Source organism: Gossypium arboreum, unplaced genomic scaffold, assembly GCF_025698485.1.
Source record: "Gossypium arboreum isolate Shixiya-1 unplaced genomic scaffold, ASM2569848v2 Contig00304, whole genome shotgun sequence".
NCBI classification, from domain to species: Eukaryota; Viridiplantae; Streptophyta; class Magnoliopsida; order Malvales; family Malvaceae; genus Gossypium; species Gossypium arboreum.
Genome location: NW_026440420.1, coordinates 17,106 through 35,566, shown reverse-complemented (window position 1 = coordinate 35,566; position 18,461 = coordinate 17,106). Strand labels below are relative to the sequence as shown.

General features: G+C 35.8%; 2 protein-coding genes across 2 annotated transcripts; both read right to left on the bottom strand.

The window, feature by feature from the left end:
* Positions 1 to 1,392: 1,392 nt before the first annotated feature.
* LOC128288849 (putative disease resistance protein At3g14460) lies at positions 1,393 to 3,094 on the bottom strand. Its single transcript, XM_053024953.1, has 2 exons — positions 1,596 to 3,094; positions 1,393 to 1,473 (listed from the first exon to the last, which is right to left on the bottom strand). Exon 1 carries the CDS (start codon positions 3,017 to 3,019, stop codon positions 1,649 to 1,651), a length of 1,371 nt encoding a protein of 456 aa, XP_052880913.1. The 5' UTR covers positions 3,020 to 3,094; the 3' UTR covers positions 1,393 to 1,473; positions 1,596 to 1,648.
* Positions 3,095 to 3,163: 69 nt separating this feature from the next.
* Positions 3,164 to 9,491, bottom strand: LOC108471896 (putative disease resistance RPP13-like protein 1). Its single transcript, XM_053024952.1, has 4 exons — positions 9,189 to 9,491; positions 8,284 to 9,138; positions 3,688 to 4,686; positions 3,164 to 3,598 (listed from the first exon to the last, which is right to left on the bottom strand). The coding sequence occupies exons 1-4, from the start codon at positions 9,489 to 9,491 to the stop codon at positions 3,164 to 3,166; spliced, it is 2,592 nt and encodes an 863-aa protein (XP_052880912.1).
* Between the last annotated feature and the right edge of the window lie 8,970 nt (positions 9,492 to 18,461).

Sequence of the window (18,461 nt, the reverse complement as noted above, 5' to 3'; positions counted from 1 at the left end):
TAGATAGAAATAGATGATACTAAAAGCATTAGAAAAAAAAAAACTTACCACTCCATTCCTTTTGTCAACATCTGCCGACCAACGACGTTGTGCCCATTAGCTGGTATTGCCCTCTTTGGATGCCCACCATTCAAGGGTTTATCACCCAAAGGTACGTACACCTCCCCAGTGGTACCATTTGGCCTTTTATCTGTCATGGTTCCCAAAGCTGAATGAAAGTCCAAGGCTAAATAAATAACATATTTGGCTCTTCAACTACAACTATGTTCCAAGCACCAAAATATGCTCCAACAGAGGAAAGGAATGTCAGAAGAATAAATTCTCCATAGAACCTATACCTACCCTATCATAAACATTGATAACATCACAGTTGAAGCCTTTCAAAGCAGCGGAAATTCATATAAAGATTGATAGAAACCACTGTAGATAGCCTGTGAAAATGATGAATATCACAATTACCATTATCTGTCTAACAAAAACCGAATATTAGTGAATCATAATCTTTGCCTGTGTTTTAAAGGGTTTCATACATGTGGTCTGAGCGTGAAAAATAAGGGATGCTCCGAAAATTTGTAATGATTCATCCATATATAATCACAATGGTTGCACCCAACTGATGCACTAGTAAGAGAAGCGTCTTGATATGATGCAGAAACAAGATGGAACTTCCTACTTTATATGCCAATCTATGGGACCAGAAAGCTGAAAAGCAACATTGAAAGAGAGCTGCAGTGAAACTAGTTCCAAACTGCTAGAGTATATATATATATATATATATATATATCATTTTATTCATTTAACTCATGCCTCAAAGTCAAAAGCAAGAGAGTCAAGATATAGTGAGTCACTTAGTCACTGCTATTTTTGGCTACAAAATGAAATCACATAAAGTATTTTTGTACCTCTAAGTAAAAGCCTCGAGTTTGTTTATGTCGCTCAATCCACATGATCAAAAAAGAAATTCCCCATCAAGGGAATTGATGCAGCCTTAGAATGGATTCATGGTCTGAGAAATTTGGAAAACTAAGATGGACCACTTTGAGATTGGACAGAACAATTTTTGGGAAGTTCCGAGGATGTATAATCTCAATGTGACCAGTGTCTTACAAGCGAAACCCCAAATTGCAGCTCAGTGAACTCTGTTGTGTTAATGTTAAATTGAGCTCTCTAATGCCATGTTGTAATCCCTCCATTAATCTGCAAGGATCAAACTACCACGTTAAAGACTTGTTGTTCTGAAAAACCATTGGTTAATAGTACAATGAAATCTCAAGTATTTTTAACTAAAATCCCATTCCCATATACCAATTTCATAGCAACTTCTTAGAAATTAGAAAATGCAGATGAAAACAGAATATTCAATTTGCTAAATAAATGTTGCAGACAATTGACTAACCGCTTTACAAAATCAAATGAGCTGAAGCAGATCAATTGAAGGTCTCCTCTATTTTTCGCCAGTTTACCCTTCAATGCCTGCAAAAATTGAATACAAAATATATAACACTGACTTCTATTATCATGTTTTTCATGAGGACAATCATATATATATAAAGAACAGGTATGAAATTGATAAATGTTTAAAATTCGTTTCACACCTGTGGTTTGAGTGTGGAGAAATCGATGCCAGATTTGGCAGCTTAAATTTCAATCAAATTCCCGCGATGACTGTTTTGAAACCAATTCTAACGAAAGGTATATGGGCAATCTTGGACCTCTCTCGTTCTTCTTCTAGCAATGGGCAATTGCAAATATGTAGCTGCTCAAGCGAGAGAAGCATATCCTTTTCCGGAAGAGATGTGAGGTTAGGACAACGATAAATTCGCAATTGTTGAAGAGAGGTGAGGTGTTGAAAGCCCTTCGAGCACATGTATTCCAAATTCTCAAAATTCCGAATGCAGATATATCTGAGAGAAGGAGGCAGCATTCTTCCTATCCCTTCTTCTGGAAACGACATGACACTTGAGCATCCTTCACCGCTGATAGCCAGTTCTTGAAGAGAGGTGAGTCTGTTAAATCCCCATTGAACAAGTGATGTATAAATTTTGGAAGCGTTTGAGATTGCAAGTGATGTGAGGTTGGTAGGGAAACCCTCTACTGGAAAGGATATGTCAGCCGAACAGTTCCACACCTTTAATTTTCGAAGGGAGGTGAAGTTGTGGATGCACTTGGGAAGGAGTCCAAAATTTTCACATTCCTCAATTGAGAAAACTCTGAGATTTGTGGTGGGCAACCCACTTTCTTCAAATGGAACCAGATTTGGACACCTAGATAATCGAATCTCCTGAAGATGGCTGAGCTTGTCTAATCCCCGCGGTAATGATTTAATTTTTTCAGCACGCCTAATTAGAATGCTTTCGAGATCAGTGGTTTCAAGGAAGTCTTGGGCTATGCATTCCAACACTGGACAATCCCCAATATTCAGATGTTTAAGCATTACGGGTAACTTGGTGTTTAAAAATAAGCTACTTAGCTTTAAACAACTTTCAATGTGGAGATGTTGAAGCCGATTGCATATATCGCCCCTTGATGATAACCATATTAGAGATGGACAGTAGCGTATATGTAAGTACTCAAGAAGACAAGAGCGTATATGTAAGTGCTCAAGAAGACAAGTGTTGCTACTCATACTCTTATTATTATTTTCTTTTTCATCAACCAAATATTGCAAATTCACGCAATTCACAATCCTCAGCTCTTTTAAAGCAGGAGGAAAGTTACTCTCTGCAAAACAAACCAAGCCTGGACACTTTTCAAGTTCTATTGTCGTAATGAATGGGAAAGCATATAAGACTTTTGGTAGTCTATTCAGCCTTTCACAATTACCTATTTCCAGAGATTCAACACCTGGAATCTTGTCAAGTTGCAATATCTCCTCCTCTGTTTCCAAAGAGACCAATTGCGGACAATCCCTAATCGTGATGAAACGATGCCCAATTAATCTTAACCCAATTTGCGATAAAGATCCCAACTCCTTCCAACCATAGATGTTGAAGGTTTCAAAGTTTGCAAATCTCAACATTATCCTCTCTGCTGAAATATTAAACTTTGAAATATTTGAAAGAGAAACATGTTTCAAAAAGTTAACCTTCTGTACAGGCAAAGAACCTTCATCCACCAATTCTTCACACCCATTAACGCTTAATTCACACAGCAAGGGAAAACTTCAAATTGAAACTACCAGTCTCTTACACTCATAGATTTCAAGTTCCTGCAAGGATTGAAGGATGGTTGGCAACCTTCCCAACAATAGAGGACATCCACTGATTGAAAGAAAACGAAGGCTGGGGAATTTCGATACTTGCTCATCATCTTCACATAGGTCCCACTCCTCCCAATTTAGCATATTGCCAAAACACAGAGACTCTAATGATGCAAAACCATTTGATTGATTTTCTCCAAACAACTCAGCACCAATCTTATGTACTTGATCCAAGCCACTGATTGAAAGATCTTTTAACAACAACCTTCCAATTGGTGGTAGAGATTTGCAATTTTTACAGTCGTGAAGCTCCAATGACAACATATTCTTGAAGGAAGGATCTGCAATCCAAGTAGAGAATTTTGCACCACCATAATTCTGAATGACGAGTTGCTCAAGCTTTTTCGAAGGATGAAGAGAGTCAACACCCATTCTTCAACTTCTTTTTTCCTTGTATCATTCTTAAAGTCTCGACTCCATTCCAATACCAATCGATCAATCCCCTGCTTCTCATTTAACTTGGTTTCCCCTGCATCTTTACCATTAACATTCTCCAACCCAGAAAGACGGAAATCACCTTTGAGGTTTGACAAATATTTCAAATCTCTAATATGACAACCATCACCTTCTCCTATGATAAAATCAGATAACCTTTGAAGATTGGTGAGCTTACTAATTCCAAAAGGCATCCTTCCTATTGAGTCCGCACCTCTTATATCAAGATAATGCAAGTTGACAAGATTTTCCATCTTTGAAGGTAAACTTCGAAGCTTGGAACACCTATTTAATAATAAAGTTTCCAAATGATAAAGAGTGCACAAAGAATCAGGTAGGCATTTGATTTGGGTGTGAGAAAAATTTAAGTAGCGAAGATGTTTTAAATTTTCAAAAACATCAGGCAACTCAGTGATTTTATACCCACTCAAAGAAAGCACCCTTAAGTAGCCAAGTTTTGGCAACAAATCAACCAAAACAACATTAGTTAAACAAAGCTTACAATCACGTGACCACAGTAAAGGTAGAAAAGTACGTAATGATTTCACTTGATCAAATGCTTCGAACTTCTTCACTGTGTCATATTCTCCAGCAATATAAGAAGAATGTCGAGTGCGATTTGAGAACTTCTGTTGCCTATCACCCTCTAATTTTGAGCATATTTCTTTTGCAACTACTTGAGCTAAGTCATTGATAAGGTCATGCATTACGAATCGGGACTCATCTTTACTGGATATCTGAAAAATTGACCTCGACACTAGATCTTGAAAATATTGATTTCCAAGATCTTTAATTTGAGGCATAGCTTTTTGTTGCAAGAGGCCTTCTGCACTCCATAACAAGATAATTTCTTCTTCTTCAAATTCATAATCTTTAGGAAGTATGAAGCAATATGCAAAACATCGTTTCAAGTATGACGGAAGATGATGGTAGCTTAATCGCAAAGCTGGAATTATGCCACACTGCTCTTCTGGTAAGTTCCATATCTCACTCTTGTGAAAAATAAAATAGAATAAAATAAATAAAAATAAAGAACACATAAATTTTACGTGGAAACCCTTTCGGGAAAAAAAACCACGGGCAGAGGAGAAGAAAATTCACTATGTCGAAAAATTTTTTACTCAAATACAAGAGGAATAGACTATGTCTATTTATAGGCTTGCAAAGCCATATTCTAGTAGGATTGAAACACCTTATCCTAATCAATATAAAATAGATGGAGTTTAATAAGGTTTAAAAACCTTATTCTAAAATAAAATAAAAGAAGTCTAGTTCTATATGGATTTTACTTTTATTTTATTTTCCATCGTATTTTATTTAAATAAGAATTTTGGGTCACTTAATTCTAACAATCTCCACCTTGACACAAATTCTCAATGAACAAGTTCTTCATCGCGAACTTTCAATAAACAAGTTCTTCACCTCTTCCAAAAAACCCTTAAGGGTTTAACTTCAACATGAACACCAACCAAGTCTAAGCAATGCTCAAACTTGGTTATAGGAAGTGACTTAGTCATCATATCTGCAGGATTTTCATGAGTGCTAATTTTGCTCACAACAATATCACCACGAGCAATAATATCACGAACAAAATGATACCGAATATCAATGTGTTTTGTTCTCTCATGAAACATTTGATCTTTTGTAAGAAAGATGGCACTGACTCACCCTTTGCAACAAGCCTTGCTTTATATCCGGTTCTTCAACTCCGAGTCCCTTCTTTCTTTTTAAACACCCATTTACAACGAATGCCTTTTTTACCTTTAGGAAGTTTTACAAGATCCCATGTTCTGTTTTTGTGGAGTGATTCCATCTCCTCTTGCATAGCAAACATCCACTTTTCTGAGTCTTCACAGCTAATCGCCTCAGAATAATTAAATGGCTCTTGATTCGCATCTATATCTTCAGCCACATTTAAAGCATAAGCAACTAGATCAACCTCGGCATACTTCTTTGGAGGTTTAATTTCTTCTTGTCCTGTTTTTGGCGATAGAGTATTGCGGTGAAGAAGCAACTCTATTATCAATTTTGTACTTGGCTTGAGGAGTTGATTCGATTAACTCGATGCTCCACCGCTTTTGGTTTTCTTTATTGGAAGAGTCTTTAAGAGATAAGTTAGGTAGCATAGCGTTTCATCAAAAACAACATCTCGCTAATCACAACTTTTCTATTTTCAGACACCATAACTTATAGCCTTTTACACCACTTTATAACCAAGAAAAACGATTTAATGGATCTCGGTTCCAATTTTCCATTATCAACATGAGCATACGCAGACACCCAAAAATCTTTAAATCGAATAATTAGCGGATTACCGGACCATACCTCTTGTGGAGTCTTTTTCTCAATGGCAACGGATGGAGATCGGTTGATCAAAAACATGCAGAGAGCGTCTCGCCCAAAATGACTTCGTAAGTTGGCATTTGACAACATACATCGAACCTTCTCCATGATCGTCTCGTTCATTCGCTCGCAACGCCGCTTTTGTTGGAGTATGACGAACGTCAAGTGTCTCATGATCCCTTCGACTTGCACAATCTATTAAACTCATCGAGCGTAACTCTAAGCCATTGTGCATGCGGAGGTATTTTATCTGCTTTTCCGCTGCTTTTCAATCATAATTTTCCAAGACTTAAATGTGGAAAACACATCGCTTTTCGCTTCGGAAGAACGCCCAAACTTTTCGGAAAAATCATCAATAAAGGTTAGCATATAATTAGCTCCACCTCTCGAAGGCACTCGACGGCCCCACGATCGAATGGATATACTCCAACGCTTCCTTCGTGTTATGGATTCCTCTAGTGAATCGAACTCTTTTGCTTCCCAAAACACAAGGCTCACGAAATTCAGTTTGCAAATTCCTTGCCCATTAAGAAGTCCTCTTTGCTTAATTCGCCATGCCATTCTCACTCATATGCCCTAGGCGATATGCCAAAGTTTAGTAATATCATCATCCGACAAGGAAGAGGAAGCGACAATTGCATCACCAAGAATAAGAGAACCTCAGAAACATATAACTTGGCAATCTTTCTTTGCCCTTTCATCACAACAAGGACCCTTTGAAATCTTTAAAACCCCACTTTCATGTGTATCTGCATCCTTTTGAATCAAGAGTACTCAACGAAATTAAATTTCTTTTCAATTCGGAACATGCCGCACGTCACTAAGTGTTCGACAACTCCATCAAACATCTTAACTTTAATTGTTCCAACACCGCGATTTTACATGAAGCATTATTTCCCATCAAAACAACACCTTCAGAATCTGTTTCATAAGTTGTAAACCAATCCCGATTGGGACTCATGTGGAAGGTGCAGACTGAATCAAGTATCCACTCGCCACTTTAGAATCATTGATGAAGCAACTAGAAGTTCACCATCGCTGTAGTCTTCTACAACATCGACTTCACAATTTTCGTCGTTTTCCTTTTGATTCGCAGCCTCCTTTTAATCTTATTTTGTAGCTTATAGCACTCAGATTTAATGTGCCCTTTCTTCTTGCGAGTTGCAAGTTTTACCTCTGCTTGAAGATTTCGATCTACCCTTAGATTTACCACGAGGATTCCGTTCGTGTTCTACCACGATCATCATCAACATTCCGGTCTTGTCTCCCACGAACAATGAGACCCTCTCCCGAGAGTTGGGTTTAACCACAAGATGCTTCATCTTATCATACGAGGTTAAAGAATCATAAACCTCATCAACTGTGAGAGACTCGGCTATATAAAATCGTGTCTCTAAAGGTTGAATAAGACGGGGCAACGAACAAAGTAGAATCAACCCTAGATCTTCCTTATCATATGAACCTCCATGGCCTCCAAGTTTGAGAGAATTTCTTTAAACACGTTAAGTGTTCGTGTACGACGCACCTTCCTCCAAACGATGAGCATAAAGACGCCGCTTCATATGCAACTTGCTTGTTAGAGTTTTCGACATACATATTTGTTCTAGCCTCTTCCATAATGCATGGCAGTTTTTCTTTCATCACATCCCGCAAAATTTCGTTGGACAAATGCGATGTAATTGTGTTAATGCCTTTCGATCCTTACGCTTCTTCTCTTCATCTCGTTAATGTCGAAGGCATCTTATCTATCCCTAGCGGGCATCCTCTAGATCCATCTGCAAGAACGCTTGCATCTTAATTTGCCACAACGCAAATCTGGTGTTGATCCAACAATGAATTTCATACTTCAAAGACGCCATTACCGTGATCGAGATGAATAACCAAAGCTCGATACCAATTTGTGAAAATAAAATAGAATAAAATAAATAAAAATAAAGAACACATAAATTTTACGTGGAAACCCTTTTCGAAAAAACCACGCAGAGGAGAAGAAAATTCACTATGTCGAAAAATTTTTTACTCAAATACAAGAGGAATAGACTATGTCTATTTATAGGCTTGCAAAGCCATATTCTAGTAGGATTGAAACACCTTATCTAATCAATATAAAATAGATGGAGTTTAATAAGGTTTAAAACCTTATTCTAAAATAAAATAAAGAAGTCTAGTTCTATATGGATTTTACTTTTATTTTATTTTCCATCGTATTTTATTTAAATAAGAATTTTGGGTCACTTAATTCTAACAACTCTGTATATTCTTTCCCATTCTCCATGATATTTAAGTGTGAGTAGCAAGCTTCCAATAGCTTTTGCAGCCAAAGGTAAGCCATTGCACCTTCTAATAATTTTCTCTCCAATTTCTTTGAACTGGGGATGTCCATCGAAATTTCTTGCTTTTAATGCATGCTGTGTAAATATGGATAAACAATCATCATCTGATAGCTTTTCCAAATGAAAAGCTTTGAGCGGATCCACAATAGATGAAACAATTTGAAGACGAGTGGTTACAATGATAGTGGTCCCTGCTCCAAACGGAGACCGTAAGATGGTCCAATCATTATAATTCTCCTTCCAAATGTCATCTAAAACAAGCAAGAATCTTTTCCCAGACAACTTCTCCTTCAACTTAACTTGAAGTAAATTCAAGTCATTCTCATCACGAGAGTCAGGATCGATGGATTTTAAAATTGTCCCGGTTATAGCAATTGCATCAAAATTATCAGAAACGCATACCCAGGCCTTGAGATCAAAAGACTCGTTGATGGTGGCGTCATTGTAAACAAGCTGAGCAAGAGTTGTTTTACCCATCCCTCCCATGCCCACGATGGAAAGGACTGAAACTCCATTCAAGTTATTACCTTTGACCAACTCAATCATTTCTGTCTTCTCCTTGTGTCTGCCAACATACTCCACAACTCCATCCAGTACGGAAGTTGGTTGCAGCCTGGGTTGCTTTCCCTTGGAGGTTGCAGCATGAGACAAAATCTCACTCAACCCCAAACTACTTCTTCGAGTAGTCAAACTATTCAGTCTATCAGTGATGTCTTTCACCTTCGTGATCATGGAATTCTTAAACTGAAAAGAAGTGGGAGGAAAATACTACGAATAATCCTGTCAAGAATGAATTTCCGTATCTTACTAGGTCTGGCTTGAGCTTGAGTGTCTTGGAGATTGAGGCGAAACTCTTCATAAGCGAACTCGTCCAAGATGTCATCCACATCGTAAGCCAAGTCCTGGAGATCCTCCAACCATTTCTTCACACCCATGTTCTTGATCTGCTTCTCCTCTGCATCGTCCAACACTGCTTGGATATCAGGCAATATGGACTGCCACTGCTTGAGCTGCTGGTGGAGTTGGTTGTGATCAGCAACAAAGTTGAGTGCAGAGTCGAGCGATTTGCCCACCAACAGGTCCAGGAACCCAGAAAGAGCAGCCTCTCCAATGACAGACATGGTGGAATTATGAGAAAGAAGATGAAGAGAGAAAAGAACAAAGCGAAAATGGAAAGTCAGGGAACAAAAAAGAAAGAAAGGGAAATGGAATCTGCAAAATTAGAGAAAGTTGAAGAAATTGGCACAATATCCTTGAAGCATGTAAGAATTCAGACCATGAGGCAATTAGTTGGAAGTCACTGAGTACAGATAAAGAAGCTGCTTTTCGTGTTAATGGGAAGGGAAAAATGGAAATGATGGGACCTTAGCTTTTGAATTTTGATGCTCTTATTCTCTCTTGCTTTTGGTCATTATCCTAAATTGATGACCTTCACCGTATATGTAATTTAATTAAACATCAAAATATTATATTTCTCACAACTTTATCCCAAAATATGGCAAACACCAATAGTCTAAATTTTTAATCACAAATATTTACAGTATTTAGTATATAGAAAAAAAATTAGGTTACGGAATTAAATTGAAATTTTCATGATTTCACTTTTTTTTAATAGTTTATATTTTTATAATTTTGAAAAGATAAAATTAGATTTTTATGATGTTTAGGAGAGTAAAGTGTAATTTTATTTTTAATAGTTTAAAATTTTAAAATATTTAAAGACTCTAAATGAAAAAATTCATTTTAGGGCCCCGCCACCCTAGCTATGCTTATGAGATTGATTGTAGTTATATTGTTAATTGACTTATTATTTTACTATTTATACTATTATTTATACTAGTTAATGTCACGAGTTAATCGGGTATTAACTTATTTAAAGAAATTATGAAAATGTTACTCTAGTCTTTTATTATAAAAATAAAAATATATGCATATAATAGAATTGTGAACCCATACTAATTACATTAATAAATTTATTAAGTTACCACTCAACTAAAACTTTAATATTTTAATTTTTATTATGCACACTTTATTGTTAATTAATTTCAAACATTTAACTTTAATTATTTATTGTATATTATACTCAAAGGCACATTTATATTCTAAATATATAATTTCCATGCATAAGTGTATGATAAATATACTAATTATCTTGATAATTATTTTATGCCTATCACTTCGTTGTACTAATTTATGATTTGCTTTCTTACAAAATCTGTTAACCAAACTCAAATTACCTTCATTTTAGACTAATTAATTGACTTAAACCTAACTCAATTACATTTCTTTCTACAGTGGCATCTAATATCTATATATCAAATTATTATTTCCATTAACTTTAAAGCCTAATGTAGTTTTGGTTCATTAAATTGCCATTAAACATCATGATTAATTGACACAATCTAGCAAACACACAAATGTCCTACTTTGTTTTTGGGTTGAAAACATCACTGTAAATGCAAAAGGAGAGAAGGTGAAGCCTTTCAAATTCTCCACATGCCAAAATGGCACTGACATGTCAGATGGGCCGATATAGCATACTATGTTAGAAAACTTATAAAAATATTTTAAAATTAGTAAGACATATATTTATACTTTTAAAAATATATTTTTATTAATTAAATAATAATTGAATTAAGTCGATGTCTAAAACAATACTAGACATGAATCAAGTCAAATTCGTTACTATAAATAAATAATTCAATCTTTGAATGAATATTTATATCAATAATGCTTAATTTCTTTAGCATGTAAAAAATTACTTAAAATAAATAATCTTATTATTAAGGACTGTGTGATGCAAGATTAGGATATAGTTTGGCATCTTAAGATTAAATTAAATGTGTATGAATTAGATTGTAAGTTGAAGTGCTCCACCCCTTTCTTGGAGTTGAGAAGAAACAATATAGGAGCACTACTTAACCCATAATGCTAAAGCAAATGCAACTATGGTTAGGTGGAAATGTAATCAAAGTACGGCTTTGAGACATTGATTTGTAATAAGTGGATGGACCCCAAGTACATGTTGGAGGGTCATGAGGTGGGTGGGACCTCTGTTTTTGAATATTTGATGCTCCTCTTATGCCATGGCTGAATGAATCCTCAACTTGTTCCTATAAAGGATCTTTTGAAGTTCCCTATATAGTCGGTTTATAAAAGCATTAGAATGCTAATCATTAGAGTTTCAGCCTAGATTGAACAACAAAATGGAAAGTGTTAAGAGTAGCAGGAATGTTTTGAAAGAGATACTCCATGGGAATTCTCATCAATATTTCTTCCAAATGCCTGTAAAAGAAAATCAAGGAATAAAAAAATATATCTACAACAATGTTCCAAGTGCCAAAATATAGTCCAACACAAGAAGGGAATAGCAGAAGAACATGCATATTCAGAACATGCAGATGAAAATTTGTTGTGAAGTGGCTACTTCTGTACTCTTCTCACGTAGCAGCGAGCTCACTTGAAGTTGTGAGCTCTACACCTGCGAGCTTTACATTTGCGAGCTCACCAAAGCTGTGAGCTCACCTAAAATGCAAGCTAAATTGATGTTGCGAGCTCATCAGAGTGTAAGCTGTTTTGTGTTGTTGGAGAACCACTTGACGTATTTCAAGAATGGTTCGCATATGTTGATGATAATTTTTTTTGTATTGCTAAGTTTACTTGTTAGATAAGCAGAGTTAGTGTTTTTTTTTTTATCCTTATTAGGTGTAACACCCAAAACCCAACCTAGTAGTTTAGACCGAATTCAGGATGCTACATTGATCACCGAAGTGATCGTGAGAATTTTTTTTTCAAAAGAAGTCATTTTAAATTCCATTTTCCAAAACCATACATCTCTTTACAGTCAAACACACATTAAATCATTTAAAATCCTTTCAATAAAGTTAAGTTAAAATTGAAAAACATCCAGAATACATGTGCAAATGAAATTTTAAACAAGAATTGTACCACAGTCTTATGAAACCTTGTTGCTCAAAATAGTATAATCGACTAAAATTTTAAAAAGTAGAACTGAAATAATCTTTTAAAATCGTGACCATCCAAGACCTCTGCATCTCGAGTCCAAAGATCAAAAACCGTAAAAGTACGAAAGGGGAACGGAAAGGGGTGAGCTACACGAGCTCGGGTGAGATCAAAACCAATTAAACTATAGAATCAAACACAAAAACTCGAAAAGTAGTTCAAAAGCGAAACATACTTACGAGCTATACGGAAATAGTTGGTATGCTCAGAATGCAACATACTTGGCAGATAGCAATATTTAGAGCATATTAACAATCGCACTTCGCCATTACACAATCACAAATACTAACCAAGTTGAACCAGCAACAAAACTCTCAATAGTCACTAGTTTCAATTCATCAACGATACACTCAAAGTCTAACAATAGTGTCATAAATACTTTTCAATCGAACCGAATGCATACAATACTCACAAAACCGTCAATAAAATGCATATGAATGTAGACGAGTTAAAGAAAACCCACCCATCCAGCCAGCACACCTCTCCGTCCCCCATCACTCCTCAATAAAGCTATTAAGCTCATCCAACCAATCACTCTATATAGGACCTCGAAAAGCCCATCCAATCCTACACTCCATATGATGTCATCTTGGGTTGCCTAGCAACGATACCCATCAGCATTGTCCACGACCCTCAAGGTATTAGGATTTCCCACAACCCTCTGGGTATTGGGGCTAACAGTATGTAAATAAACTGCCAGTCACGTATATTACGGAGTAAGGCTAACGTATAAGATGTACTGTACAATGCGATAAACCGCGTACGTATACATGCAATGAATTGCACGATCGATAATGGTATGTAGCGTAGCTAATGTACATGCGACTAAAGGAATGCGGTAATATGTTATACCGTAGATTGTAGTAAAATTATCGGTTCAATAATGGTACGTAGCGTAGCTAACGTACTTACAAAGACTATCGCAATGCTGTAATTTGCTATACCGTTATCAATAAAGTCCACGACCCTCGGGTATTGGGACCCCACGACCTCGTGGTATTAGGGGCTATAGTATGTTGTTAAACCGCCGATTCGATCAATCTTCCTTCTCTTCAAAATCCCACCCAAATACAAGATATGCATATGTATATATGCATGATTATACGATCAAAATACCGCTTATATAGTTAATCGAAGCGACACTCACATCCAATCACAAATAACACAATAACATACATATCAATCCCAGATCGAGTCATAATTACCCTCAAAAAGCTTAGTCGAGGGTTGAAACACACGAGTTGCGATTACAATTAAATTCAACCTAAAAACATTATTTAGCGAGATAGGCCACGTGCGTGTACTCCAACCGTGTTGAGCAATCCAGCCGTGGGGGTTCAAACACCCATGTGAAGGGTAGCACACGGCTATGTGATAGAGGCACACGCCAAGGTGAAGTAGGGACATGACCATGTGAATAGGCGTGTAACTCACCTGTCCAATTTCGATAAAATAGAGTCATGCAAACACGATCGGCGAGGGTCTCACATGCCGTGTGCCCACTAGACATGATCGTGTGTTTCAAACACGTGCTCTGTAGAATCCTTAAATCTCAAATCAGCCACACGATCTGTGGCGGACGATGACTCTAAATCCCAAATCCCTAATTTCAAACCCACACGCTGTGCCCAAGGGACATGGTCGTGTCAATTCGAAAAAATTCCCAAATCGGCCACACGATGTGTGGCACCCAATTTGCCTGAACCCTAGTTCCCAAATCTACACGCAGTGCTTCGACACGCCTGTGGTCGTCGGGATGTCACGAAACCACCCCAAAATAGCCCCAAAACCACCGTTTAAGCCACCGAACTATCCTTAATCTTTGCCCTATCAAAAGTATATCAGAAAGTGGTGGTTTCTCCTCACTTCCAACGTTTAGAACCCAAAATCTTCGGGTTAACACACAATTAAAATATGTCGAAATAGAAATTCTGTAAAAACAATAATGAGAAGACAAGGTTTCTAATCCCACACTTGATTTGATGATGAGGAAGACAATCGAGGAGTGAAATTTCAAGAACCAAAGGTAACGCATTTTTTATGAGAATAGTAAAAAGAGTCCAAAGGTAAGAACAAAGAGCAAAATAAAAGGGACGCTTCAGGAGAAATAAAAGGCTCTCAAAAAACGTGCACCCCAAGACTCAAACCCAAAACATTAAGTTACACTAACAAACACTCAACCACTAGACCAACAGGCCTATTCTGACATTAAATCGCACAACTAAACACTTATGAGCAGCCTCCTCATTGTCCCTAAGCTCAATAACTCAAAACTTCTATGCCCAAAATTCGGGGCGTTACATTAGGTGCTGACCTTTACCTAATCAGTTTATGTATAAGTTTCATCTTTGTATTTTCAAGGTGTATTAGTAGGGTTTGTTGACTTACTCAGAATCGCTACACTCGTATATATATTGTATTTCTTGTTGAATGATAATAGATGATGAGAAAATTTGATAGCATAAAAATTTCGCTAAGTATTTTTTCCTTGTTTTCTTTGGATTTGTTCTCTTAACTTCTAAACGCCAACAAAACTGAACATTCAAATTGCTGAATAAATATGGCACACAATTAACTAACCGTTTATCAAAACAAATAAGCTAAAAGAAGACTAGTTGAAGTCATCCACTATTTATCTCTCAAAAATATACTCACACAAAAATAAGCTACACTATTTGTTACGATTGTATTCTTTATGCTCACACAAAAATATGCACGCTTATTGTGCATTAACTTTTGCTTATTTTTGTGATTCAATTGATTGTAGGAAAATCCTCATATATATATTTATGAAGGGCATTGTGCATAAACCTGCCCTGTTGATATATCTGCGTTGTACTTATTGATACATTATTCATCTGGCATGTGCTTGAATAAACCTGCAAAAACTTGAAGATTCATTTCTAACTCATTAGTTATTATTATAATTTTCTCTTCATTTTCTTTCTCATATTCGATTGTGTAACACATGAATCAGGATGAAAAAATATTTTACCTAAAAAAATTAAATCAACACTTAGTTGAAATGACAAAGTTAAGACTTTGAAGATATGAGTATCCTAGCGATTTGTTTTGGATTTAAGCTATTTTTTATAGATTTTATATAAACACATAAATGAAAAGGCAAAAAGCAAACTCATAATATGATGTGTCGTTGAGAGCACCAAAATATCCTATTCCTGTAAAATAGTAAAAGTAAAAGAATTGGGAAGTAGTGTAATATCCCTAATTAGGGCCTAATCGAATAGTGGTTTCGTGACCACAAATCGAGATAAAAATAATTATTTTATAATTATTTTGAGGTTTATGATATGAATACATAATTGTGTGAAGATTTCGTGAAGAAATTTTGGGCATAACGAGTTTAATTTAAAGTTAGGGATTAAATTGAATAAGTTGCAAAATTTGCATTCTAGAAGTTTTAGTATGAAATTACTTTGAAATATTAATTAGGAGGTCTTAAATAGAAATTTTACCAATTTTAAGTTCATGGACAAAATTAGGACATGGAAGGAATTTTTGGAAAGTTTAGTAGTAAGGGTATTTTGGTCATTTAGTTATTAAAATGAATTAAAAACAAAATTAAAAGCCAATTTTGTCCATCTTCTTCATTAGGCCGAAATTTCAAGGGTTCTCCATAGCTAGGGTTTGTTTCAAGCTTCCAAGCTCCATAGTAAGTGATTCCAAGCCCGCTTTTTAATGATTTTTACGCTTTTGAGATCCCTAACTCGATAAAGCTTATGTTAGCAATAATTTAACCTAGGGTTTATATTTGGAAAAATACCCATAGGTGAAATTTGTGTATTTTGATGTTTTATGATAGAATATGAAGTTTTAAATTATGTTAGACAACTTGTACTACTCGATTTTAAGCAAAAGCAGTAAAGGGCTTAATCGTAAAAATACCTAATAGTCACAAGTACATGTTAGAGTGAGAATTTGATGTTGCCATAGAAGAGAAAAGTGATCAGCATGTTGTAAAACATAAGAATAAGGAATAAAGTTTAATCCCGAGCCTAGGGGCAAAAATGTAAATATGCAAAAGTTTAGGGGTAAAATTGTAATTTTTCCAAAATTTGAGTTAAGGATTAATTTGATAATGTGAGTATTAAATAAGCTAATGTGTTATTTTAGATCAAGAAAGACGTGGAATCGACCTCAATCGAGGAAAAGAAAAGATTGTGGACTAAATTGCAAAATCTTTGTATTTTGGTACCAAGGTAAGTTCATGTGTAAATAATGTAGCATAATTGTTATTTTTAAGTTATTGATATTAATTATGTGTTATGCTGAATTTTATTATGAAATGTATGCTTTGTGGTTAATTTCAAATAATATGTAAATTATGTGAACTACTTGTTAAATATAATTGTTACTGAGTATCGATTTCGGCATTCTACGGAAGACGGCAAGGATAAGTGTTCGAGGAAAAGCCCGTTTGAACCTTAGGAATAGATTAGGATACAAGTGACATGTCACTAGGATGGTTGAGCATCCGAACTCGTTGAGTTGAGTCCGAGTTCACTTATGGATGCGAATGTCCGAACTCGTTGAGTTGAGTCCGAGTTCGTGAGATGTAACTAGGCATCCGAACTCGTTGAGTTGAGTCCGAGTTCACTTATGGATGCGAACGCCCGAGCTCGTTGAGTTGAGTCCGAGTTCGCTTATGGGCGGGTTACATGATTGCTTGATTGAATATGTGGCACTTATGTGCAAGTTATCCATGTATCCGAATTATATTCCGATGTGTTCAACGGGTAAAGTTCTACTCAAATGGAGGAAAATTTCGAGATGTAAAGAGACGTATTGGTAAGTGATGTGAAATGGATATTTTGAACAGGTATGTATTTAACCCTCGGGTTGAGTATTGATACAACCACGATAAGGTAATAAGATGATGAAAAATTATTAGAAATGTGACATGTGATTTAGTGATGCATGCTAATGTTGATTGGTATGACTGTTTGTTATGTTACTTATTATTTGCATATGAACTTACTAAGCATTTATGCTTACTCCTCCTTCTTACTCATTGTAGTTTTGGCCAAGCCAGCTCAGAGTCGGGATAGGTCAAGGCTCACCACACTATCCTGGAAGACTTTTGGTAAAGGCTTGTAAATTTAAGTATGGCATGTATAGCAATATATCTATTTTGTGTAAATGATCTTATGGTATGGTAATGGAATGGTTGAGGAAATGTTTGATAATGATAAATTATGAAAATGGTTAGTTTAGATTATGTTTGATGATAAGGAAAAATTAATAAGATACTTAGTGTATAAAAACTCATCAAAAGGGATGAAATTTGCCATAAACAGGATACTGCAGCAACACTGATGCGAGTTTGAAAATTTACTAAAAATCATAGAAATTGAATTTGGTGATGGAATACATATCAAATTGAATCTTATTATGTCTAGTTTCACATGAAATAAATGAAACAAGAAAAGGAATTATATGTTAGAAGATATTATAATTTTAGTGAAACAGGGTCATAGCAGTTTCTGAATCCCCTGTTCCAACTTTAGAAATTCACCATAAATTTTAAAGATATAATTAGGTAGTGTGTTTTATATTCTCAGAATTCTTATTGAGTCTAGTTTCAGGAGAAATAAACCTAATATTCATATGAAGTTTGTACAGAGAGAAATATGGTTCGTAGTAAACAGAGGTCAGACCAGTCAAGTCCTGAAACAGGGGTAAATTTAACTAATAAACTGTACTAATTGGCCCAACCAAAAATTCTAGAAAAAAATTAGTAGATAGTTTTATGAGTATAGATTCAGGGAAAATTTACGGATCTTAATTTCGAGTTTTGTAACTCGAGATATGATTTTTCTTGTGACTGTGACGCAAGTAGCTTAAAAGCTGTGAATGTAGAAACAAATAATTCAAAGTTCTAAAAATGTTAAACTAAGCTTAGTAACACCTCATACTTGACTCCGCGACGGTCTCGGTGTGGGGCGTTACATTTAGGGTCGAATCCTCAGGGACCGGATTGTACGAATGCTCGTTTTGAAATCTGGACAATTTCTTGGCCAAGAAAACTGCGTTCTGAAAAAAAAAAA